This window comes from Gambusia affinis, linkage group LG17 (assembly GCF_019740435.1).
Source record: "Gambusia affinis linkage group LG17, SWU_Gaff_1.0, whole genome shotgun sequence".
NCBI classification, from domain to species: Eukaryota; Metazoa; Chordata; class Actinopteri; order Cyprinodontiformes; family Poeciliidae; genus Gambusia; species Gambusia affinis.
In genome coordinates, this window is record NC_057884.1 from 2,747,688 (window position 1) to 2,758,111 (window position 10,424).

General features: G+C 39.4%; 1 protein-coding gene across 7 annotated transcripts in view; it reads right to left on the reverse strand.

Annotated features, from left to right (window-relative positions):
* LOC122819288 (calcium/calmodulin-dependent protein kinase type II subunit beta) overlaps window positions 1-9,908 on the reverse strand; it is a 46,456-nt gene extending 36,548 nt beyond the window's left edge. The window contains exons 1-3 of one of the 7 annotated variants that reach the window (XM_044095904.1): window positions 9,550-9,908; window positions 3,311-3,405; window positions 493-552 (exon numbers count right to left, since the gene is read on the reverse strand). In XM_044095904.1, coding sequence (XP_043951839.1) covers window positions 493-552; window positions 3,311-3,405; window positions 9,550-9,611 — 217 coding nt within the window. In that variant the 5' untranslated portion in view covers window positions 9,612-9,908. The remainder of the gene's footprint in view (window positions 1-492; window positions 553-3,310; window positions 3,406-9,549) is intronic. The other 6 variants (XM_044095902.1, XM_044095907.1, XM_044095901.1 and 3 more) reach the window with 6 other exon arrangements.
* Between the last annotated feature and the right edge of the window lie 516 nt (window positions 9,909-10,424).

Consider the following 10,424-nt stretch of genomic DNA (forward strand, 5'->3'; position numbering starts at 1 on the left):
AAGAGGATGGACTTTTTTTTTTGTCTTTGGGATGGAAATTTTTAAGAAACATTTAAAAAAAAAAAAAAAAAAAAGCACATGCATTTCAACCTAATGACAAAAACATACCTAAAAATAAATTACTGCTTCAATGCAGATATTGCAGAAATAAACTGAAAAACTGTTAAAAACTTGCATTTGTTTTTAGCTGGGCTTTTTTTTTCCATTTTTATTCAAAATTAGTGATCTTCATTATTGGAAGAGTCACTTGTTGCTCCTCTTTGGTAGCGACAGTTGAAGGCAGCTGGATCCAGAGACAAAGATCCAGTCTCCTGGATCTTTGTCTCCTTCAAACGGTTTTTCCATAAAGTTGCTCCTGTTCAATTAGGAGGCAACCTTGACATAAGAAGCAGATATAGTTTGTCTTTTTAATTTTCACTCCACACATTTAATGTTGGCGTTTATCGGTAAAAGAGCATAGCTTCTAAATGATCAGGATTTGGAAAGGCTCACCGATGTTGGGGTGTTTGAGCAATCTGCAGATCCTGGCCTCTCTCTCCAGCTTCTGGTGGTCTGAAGGAACAGAACAGAACAGAGACGGTAGATGAGAAACTAAGAGCAGCCCAACGTTTACTGCGCCGATCCGATCTGGGTGAATGTAAAGATGGCTTCAGGTAGTAAATTTGGTATTTAGTGCTGATTATATTGTTGTAATTTTATGACTTTGTACAGTGATTGCAGGCAGAGCTTTTAATGTACGTTTATGATAACAGTCGGGTTTATTAAGGTACGTGCTCGGCTTAAGCTAGATATGATACAAAGCATCTTTTATTAATGTTGTTTTTGCACTTTGCCCCTGTTTTAAATCAACTAATAAACTAAACTGAGAAAGAAAACACAAGATGACTCAAACAGCTACAGACAATAGGACAGGGAATTGAATCAAGTTTTCATATATTATCCCAATTTTAGGATTAATTTCATGTTTATTAGTTCCAGATGGAGTTACAACTATACTGCAAAAACACAAAAACTTAGCAAGGATTGTTGGTCTATTTTCTAGTGCAAATATCTTAGAACTTAAACTTCAGATAAGACAAAACTAACTTACAAGTAACTTTTCAGCAGTAAAAAGCAGCTTTTTAAGTGAATAATTCCTTAATATTGATGAAAATGTACAAGTTCCACTGTCACTTATAACATGGGAAAAACATCTTGTTATAAGTGAAATAATCTACCAGTCATTTTTAAAAGCAATATTAAGAAATTATTTACTTAAAATAAGCTTCTACTTCCTGATAAAAAGTTACTTATAAGTTATCTTATTTTAAGTGTACTAAGATATCTGCACTAGAAAGTAGACCAACAATACTTGGTAGGATTTTGTGTCTTTGCAGTGAAAAGAAGAACACTAGAAAGTGAAAAGTGGCAGAAATGAAATGAGGAAATAAAACAAGAACCAACATAACAGACAGAGCAGAACGGGGTCAGAAAGGACAAACAAGGAGCCAAGAAAACAGCAGAAGTAAAAACAGCTCAACACACAAAACGAAGAACAGGAAAGAAAGCGAAGGAAGACGAGGAAGAAGAATAAAACGAGAAAACAAGCAGAAAGAAGAGAAATAGAAAGATGGAAAAACAAACATAAGTAAAAGGACAAACCGAGGCAGAGGTGAGGAGGAGAGAATCCTGAGATGTGAGGGCGAGTTACCCCCCAAAAAATCTGTTTTTTACCCGAGTGACAGCTGGTCCTGCCCTGCAGCTTACACACACACACACACACAAACACAGCTGTTTCAGCCACAAAGTGAGAAGCGGTGAAGGACTTCATCCTCCCAGAGCAGAGGGCAGGACGGAGAGCAGCTGTCATGTTTTTAATAAAGGTGCCATGATGCAGACTTCAGCTCAGTCTCTGCTCTGAGTGTTAATAACACTACTGCTGCTATTTTCAGAAGTTCTCTGAGGCGCTCGCTCATCAGATGAGCATTATATGAGCGGGAGAAGAACAAGCAGATGCTGCTTTATCACAGTTGGACTGACAGGGATAGAAATACATCTTAAAAGTGAGGAAAGAGAAGAGAAACGTGGATAAAATCGGATACTATTTGCCTTACATGCCATGCAGGCCTGTGAAAAATGTTTAGCGCTAACAGGTTTCTGCTTTTTTTTTTTTTTTTTTTTTTTTTTTTGGCTTTTGTTATTCTCACTTAAATGTTCTGGATCATCACTTAATACAAAATATAGTTTTTGAGAGATTTAATTTCTTGGCCTGAACAAACCCCTATGTGAGAAAGTAATGGCCTCCTAAAGCTAATCACTGGTTGAGCTAGCTTTGGCTAAGGTCCAGCGTTAGCTTCATCTGGAAATAAGGACCTTTTGGCCAACTATTCTTTTCGTTTTCATGCATGAACAATATGTTTAAGATCAGGCCACATAATCTCAGTCATATTTAAGTTCAGGCTTTGAATAGGCCACTCCAAATCCTCTCTTTTCTGTTATCTCGTTACTTCAGAGGTAGACTTGCTGGTGTGCACTTGAGCAAAATACAGATAAAAAATATTTATTGACAGCAATAACTACAGTCAGCCTGCAGTTTGTTGTAGCTATAAGAAAAAACGGCCCTGGAGTTTACATAAGAACTGTGTAAAGTAATAACAGAAAAATATTGTAAAGTGGAAAACAGAAATGTTTTGTTTAATTCACAGTAAACCTTTGTAAAATGTCAAACAAAATGTGTGTGTTGTTTTTACAGAAACAATATGAGAGTATCATCAAATGTATCTGTTAAAATGACAAATGGTGGTAAAAAAAAAAATGTCATAACAAAACAATCCTGTTACTACAACATTCAAATACTGGAAAAACTACGGTTTTAAAAAACATATATTTTTTATTATGTATTTTTCATTTAATCGGTTTATGTAGAAAACTCGTATGCAAAATAAATATGTAATTTTTGTTGAGTGAACGTTAATGTAATTCAGCTGCTATTTCAATCACTGTAAATTTATCCACATGTTCCTTTAATAGAGTTATCTGTGATTTTCATAAGAAAACTCTGGTAATCATGGCCGTAAAAACGACTGGGGTTTGTTTTGGGGGGGGGTTGGCGTTTTTTTTTTTTTAACAGTTTATGTACCTTAAAGCATTTCATTTTAAAATGAAAAATTAAACTGAAGTGTTTTCTGCGGAACAGACGTGGAGGCTTCAGATGCTGGAAACAAACAGGCGCTAGAATATGCTAATGTGGAGCTTTGAGGATCCAGGACGCACAGACTGACGAGACGCCGCTGCGTCTGCGTAGTCGCCGCGTGACTTTCCTTTTCCTCACCTCTGGCAGAGAGCTTTTTGGTGTTGATGATCTTGGCGGCGTACTCTTGGCCTGTGCAGAGTTTGGCACAGCGTCGCACCACCGAGAAGGCCCCCCTGGGAGACAAGAGACAGCACAAAGGAAAGGGAGAGACGGGTCAGCCGCCGCTAGAGCTGCGTCAGCGTGGAAACGGCCGTCTCAGCGGTCTTTTCTGACACTCTCGCGTTCCTTCTTGTTCTCACTCTCTCGCTCTGCCCAGACACATCTCACCCCAAAAACAGAGAAGAGCGACTTTCACAACCGTGCCATTTGTGCTTGATTTGTTGTAACTTTTTACTTTTTTGGGAAAGTAGTTGAAAAGTCTGCTTGAACTGTATCGTGTGCTGCTTCTTTCAATGCGCCAAAGTGAAAGGTGTACGTGTATAGAAATGCAAAACTCCAGACAAGCACTAAGTGATGACACTTGTCTTCGACTGATCAGAGAAAGATCCATCACATAACCCAACCTATCTCACCACAGAGTCAAGAGGATTCCTCAAGAGTCAGACATCAAAAAGGGATTAATTTTTCTCCTTTAGATCACGCAAGAACCGCAAACCTCCTGATCCCTTCCAAACATCCATGTTGGACTTTAGGTCAACTCAACTTTCCAGGTGTCTGACAATATCTGTCAAAGTATTATGCACAATTTGCAATTCACAAGCGATATTCAAAGATTTGAATATTGTCACCTTCCTAAAATAATAGCCTATGTCATTTTTTTAATTTTTTAGGAAGACGATGATGTTATTCACAGCTTTAAATATCAACTATAGGGGTAAAGTGTGACCCACCCCTAAAGGTGTACAATACTGTATATGGAGTACAGTATGGAGGCCTCAGGCTGCCACGGGTTGGAGTCCTGGACTGATGACCTTTACCCCACGTCTTCTCCCTCTATTCCTGTCTGACCACTATTGCCAACAAAATCTAAAAACAACAGACTGTAGTAAAACATTGAATGTAAAGCTGCCTTATTTCTAGAAAAGTGTTTCCTTTTTTAGAAAAAACATGAATGTCCAAAAGAGTTTGGTCATGAGATGATTCAGGGTTACAGATAGTTGACCTTTCTCTCATGCCTTCCAGTTCTGAGCTGCATCTGCTGCCACAACAGAAGCTGACCACAACAGTAACCCATAAACTACCAGTCACAGTACACTTTAGTTGGTTTCTGTTTGTTTATGTCACTATTTCATGACAATCCTTTACCGTAATAAAAAACAACCTGATGGCATCCATCCATTCATCCGTTCATAGACAACGGATGAATGGATGGATGCTGTTTGATTACATGGAATAGAAGCAGTAAGAACTTCAACCATTAAAGGTTGACAAGTCCAGCCTTTAAAATGAATTTTATTTTTTTTAAACTGTGCTTCTCAACGAGAGATGGAGACCACTAAAAGCGGAACAAACTAAAACAGTTCAAATCCACATTATTAAATCTGTTTTTTCTTAAGCTGTCACATTTTTTTCTTTTTTGCTTAGCAAGCCAAGAAAAGTGCTGAAAAGGAGGAAATTGCTCCGAGCTTTTGATCTCCTCAACAGAATCCTGACCCCATTTTACACTTTCCTGATTCAGATTATATGAGGAATCCTGTTCATCTTTAAATCCACCCGTTTCACTTCACTTCAAAAGGCGGCTGCTGCTGCTGCTGCTAGCTGAGCTACCCTTCCTGAATAAAATCCAGCTTTGATGAATGAAATCCTCTCTGGGTTAATCAAAGTATTACGTGATTATGGAGAAGGAAAAAGCGTCGCATTCAGAGGTTTAACTCGTACTGCAGAATTGAATTCCTGCTCACTTTAGCCAGTTGCTAACTAGCTCTTTTGTTAGCATGTAGCTACAGAACGATACCTGATCCTCATCAACACATAACATATGCTACACATGCTGCCATGTTGTATCGGTTCATTTAAGTAGATATGTGATGTCCTGTTGTCGTTCTTCAGTAAGAAACAATTTTGGTTCTGTTTTAATATTTAATGACTTTCTGATGGAAAATCAGTAGAGTAAATGCAAAACCTACTGTGACCCAAAAGTTATTTTCTTCCATTCCACCTTCACTGGGACTGTTATTCCTTCAAATGAAAAACTGTTGCACAAATGCAAACACTTCCACTAATACTGTGTGGAAGCACCAATTTGTGCATTAATATGGGTGTAAAGATCTGAAGTTACTCGAAATGTTTTCCTTTGTAAAAAGTTTCAAAGGAAATCTTTAATCCACAGGCGACGCCCCCAAAGATTCTTCTTCCGATTTGGTTTGAAGCCTTCCTCAAAACTTGGATTTTCTTCTGGTAAAGTTGATCTTTTAAATATTCTAAATATGCTTTGGCTCACAGTGAGATTGGAAAATGAAATCTCTCCTCATTTTTGAGGTTTTAAAGCAGACATTTGAAGGGTTTTTGGCCCAGTCTGATTGGTCTTTAGAAATGTTTATGTTTCCATCCAGTCTGGCTCCATCTTGAAGGAACGTCTCCAGAGCCTGGTGGGTTTAGACTGCTCTGTCTGTGACGCCCAAACCGTACACAGTGATTCAGACGTTGATTTTTGCATGGTGAGTAAGCAGTACTCACTATGCATTACATTCATCGCCACCTGCGATCATTTGAATCAGCATTGTCATAAGTTTTTAGTGAGTTACTGTCAGCAGGATTGCCAGCAGGTTACTGTAATCTGTAATTTAATTACAGTTTGTACTGTGATGTCATTATATGTATAATGAAACTCTGTAACAATTTTACTGTGATTTGATTCCATTTCTACTGTAATAGAATTGACATAAAATGTTTGTTTTAAATTTTAGTTTAAGTGGACTTCCTCAAATTTCATGTCTACAGTAGAAAGAAAAGTCTTTGACTATATTGCTAGCTGCTAAAAGTTAAAATGTCAACATGCAACAATTGACTTACTAATAAATGTCAGTCTTTTTTTTTTCTAATTTCAGGAAATAAGACAAAATGGATATTAAAACAAGTTTATTCTATTGTCAGTTGTCTATTGTCCAGTCTACAAGGTTCTTGTTGGGTTATTTATCTATTGATTGATTTACCTCATTTTTATTTATTTATTATTTGGAAGAAACTCAAAGGGCTCTATACCATGCGATCATTTTTCCGAATATCTGAATTGCGTTTTGAATTCATCAGCTTCTCTCTGTTTGACTGCAGATGGAAAACTGAACGCAGGAACTGAGTCAAAAAATGATTCAGGCTGGAAACTTTTTCTGTATCGACTTTAAATAGAATCGAATGCAAATCAAAGCTCAGATTCAGTAAGTCGATTGAGTTGTGAACAAACGTTGACGTTACATCATCGCAGCCGCCTGTGACACGTCTATTGTGTTAATGTTCCCACTTTGAAGTGAGGTACGGATATTTTACATCTGCTAAAAGTAGTATCTAAGCAACAGCAGCAAGCCTCGCGGTCACAATGTGTCTGATGTATGGTGACCAAAATAACTTGAGTGACATCCGGGGCTCCGTTCTGGGGGGGAAGCGTCGCTCTGAAGCTCTCAGGATCATCTTTGTGCACCGAATCCTGCAGAGACCGACGGAAATAACCACCTCTGTCATCCCGAGCTAATTTCATCCCACCTCAGCATTGTTACGCAATGAGACACTCACACTCCCCCTCCCCAGAAGCCCATCTCTCTCTTACAGGCTCTCCAGCGCCGCATACATTATGAGGAGACCGGGTGAGTAGAAGCACGACACGCGCTGGCTTCCAACCGCGGCGTGGAAAACAGGCAGCAGAGCCTCCGCGTGGCGGGTTTGCTACAGGGCAGGTGGGAGGCAGCAGGAGGGCCCCGGGTCTGGGGCCAAAACCCTGGATTAGTTCATCTCAGAGGGCAGCTGGTCTCTAACCTGATCACATTTCTTCTTCAAACTCCCTAAAGGCATAGCGGATGGTTAATGCTGGTAATGTGTGCTTCAAAAAGAAAATAATAATAATAATAATAATAATAATAATAATAATAATAATAATAATAATAATAATAATAATAATAATAATAATAATAATAATAATAATAATAATAATAATAATAATAAATGAATTTCTGCCAAAACAATATCTATCTCAGGAATTTTCTATAATAAAAAAAAAGTCTGAAATTTTTGAATTTGAAAAGTCAAAAGTTTCCTAGAAAAATCTCAGAGATTTTCTAGAAAAAAACAAAAACAAAAAAAAACCCTGAATTTTCTGAGCTTCAAACGTCAGAAATTTCAGAGTTTTTTTTGTTTGTTTTTGGCGGAAGTTTAAAAAGTGTCTGTGTGGTTATTAATAAGTGACATATTACAATATACATCTTCATCATCAAATGTGAACCCAGATGATGACAGGACTAAATTATGCATTTGAAGCATTTCTGACATGCTGCCTCTGTGTTTGTGCATTTTGCAGATGGTGCAGAAATACACAACAACTAAATAAAAGACTTCAAACATTCTAGAGAAATCCTTACACCGTTTTCAAAATTCTAAATTATTTCCATCATCTTGTAATGGGTTGTTTGCACCACAAGGTGATAAGAGGATGAACAGAGCAGTAAAAAAAAGTCAAACTTTAATTCAAAATACACTGTAAAATAACATAGAATATGGACAGACAATACACAACAAGCCCCAAAAAGCTCCTGTTTGGATCCAAGCATGGCCTAGTCAAAGTCCAGAGCTACATCCAATTTGCAGACACCCTCTATTCTGACAGAGCCTGACCTATTTCAGAAAGTAGAATGAACAAACATGTCAGTCTCTTAACGAACAACTCTCATAGAGTCACACTGCCAAAATACTGCTGAGTTGGAATACAAATGCACACCACACTTTTCAGATTTTAATTTTTTATTTTTGGTAAAATAAATAAATAAATAAATAAATAAATAAATAAATAAATAAATAAATAAATAAATAAATAAATAAATAAAATAAAAAAGTGAAAAACTAATCTATCTCTTTCCTCCCACTTCACAATTATGCTCAATGTAGGGGTGGGAATTTGTCATGTCATATAATATATCGTTTATCATTTATTGTGATCAATTTCACTGTTGTCATTATAAATTACAATTAATGATGTCATGACATCATTGTCAAAAATGACCCATTTTACTATTTTCTCCACCATTTGTCATATACAATGGCTGCGCCATGCAGTCACCTAAGAAAGTAACAATAAATCGTCACTTTTGTTCTTATCGCAATAGAACCGCAAAAAACATCACGATAAAACTTCCAAGTCTGCATCGCCCACCAACAACTCTGTGTTACTTTGCCATTTTAAAATCCAGATATATAATACATTTGGAGTTTGGGACTGGAATATGACAAAATGAGGAAAAGTTTTGGAGTCAAAAAAAAATAGGTAAATTCCCAGAGAGAGATTCACCGTGTCAGAGCGGGAGTCCTTAAAAAGCGGCAACGAGGATCTGGAGCAGCTCCAGCCTCACCAGCAGATCCTTTTGTCTCAAACTTATCTCTCCTCGTGTGACTGTACACGAGTCTGCTAAACTAATCATTTTAGGGTTTAATAAAACGGAGATCTCAACTTCCTTCCTTCCTTCCTTCCTTCCTTCCTTCCTTCCTTCTCTCTCTCTGTGTTCGTTCCTGCTGTGGGATAAATGTTCCTGTGAGGCAGACATTGCAGAGAGATCCTCTCTACCCACGCACAGCCTGACAGAGACACTGAGTCCACTTCGCATCTGCCCACTGAGGCACCCATCGCCCTCTTCAGACTCTCGTTTTGTCTGCAGACACATGTGCCAAAAAAAAAAAATTAAAAAATTAAAATTAAATAAAATACAACCACACACCTCATTAGACTCTCAGCAGATCATTACAGATTGAAGTCCCCCTCGTCCCCCCTCTATAAGAGGCCTGGGCACTAATTAGCCTCTGGGCATGGGGAGCTGAAGAGGAAGAGGAAGAGGAGGAAGAGGGGATGCCCAGGAGTGATTCTTGCTTCCTCGGGCACATTTGATGACCCTCCTTGAATTCATTCTGCGTTTTAAAGAAGTCCAAAGGCAAAAAACAAAACAAAAAAAAGGAGCTTTTTAGAACATTCTGGAGCCATCCCTGCAGATTAGCGGGAGGTGGAGGAGGTGGAGGAGGGGGGTGGAGGGTTCTCCAGACCTCCATCCCTCACGCCGCGTCCGCGCCCAGGACAGGGTCATGCAGGCGGGCATGCAGGACACACAACGACCCGAACGAGGACTTACTTGCCGAGCTCCTCGTAGAGCTGGTACTCATCTGTAAAGCGCGTACAAGTGGTGGTGGCCATGATTCCTTGCTCCTCGGACGGACTGGATGCTTGTGTATGTGTGTGTGAAGGTGTGTGGGTGTGGGTGTGTGTGTGTGTGTGTTTGTAAGTGTGAGTGTGAGGGAGGGGAGTCCCAAAATGCTGTGGCTGCGGACCTTTTTTTTTTTGGTGGGTGGGTGGAGGGGGCTTCAGTCTCCGCCCACCGCGGCGCTCCGGACGGCTGAGTGGCTGAGCTGCAGCCCGGTGCGCTCTCAAGGTCCCCGGCTCTCTCCGCTCTGCAAAGGCGAGCAGCAGCGCGGACGCTTTAAATACCGGGAGGAGACGCTCACTGCATGACGTGATCCTCCGGAGAGGGAGGAAAGAAAGTGAAAACACGAGGGGAAAGCGTGGAAACCACGGAGGGGAAAGGAGGAAGGTGTTAGGAGCTGATCTGGTTAAATGTTTCATCTGATCACCGTTACATCCATGATAAATCAGGGGCTGATCTCCAGAGCTCTCTAGATGACGGTGATTTCGCATCATCGCAGCGAGGCTGATGCAGGGCATTTCTTTTTAGAGTTCACCGAGGAAAACCCTCAGACTTCACCGGAGAATATTCGGGTTCTCCAGGAACTTTTTGCTTCATTATGTCAGCTTGAAGAGGACAGACAGTGTTATGTATTTTCCGGGTGCGTGGTGCCATTACATAGCACAAACAACGGTTGTTGTTATATTCGGTTGTTATGAAAATGCTCTATCAAAAATCGCAAATTGGTATCTGTCTCTTTAATACATGTACCCAGCTTTAAGAAGCTCCTGCTCTTCAGCACCTGGGTGAAGTTTGAAGTTGGCCTT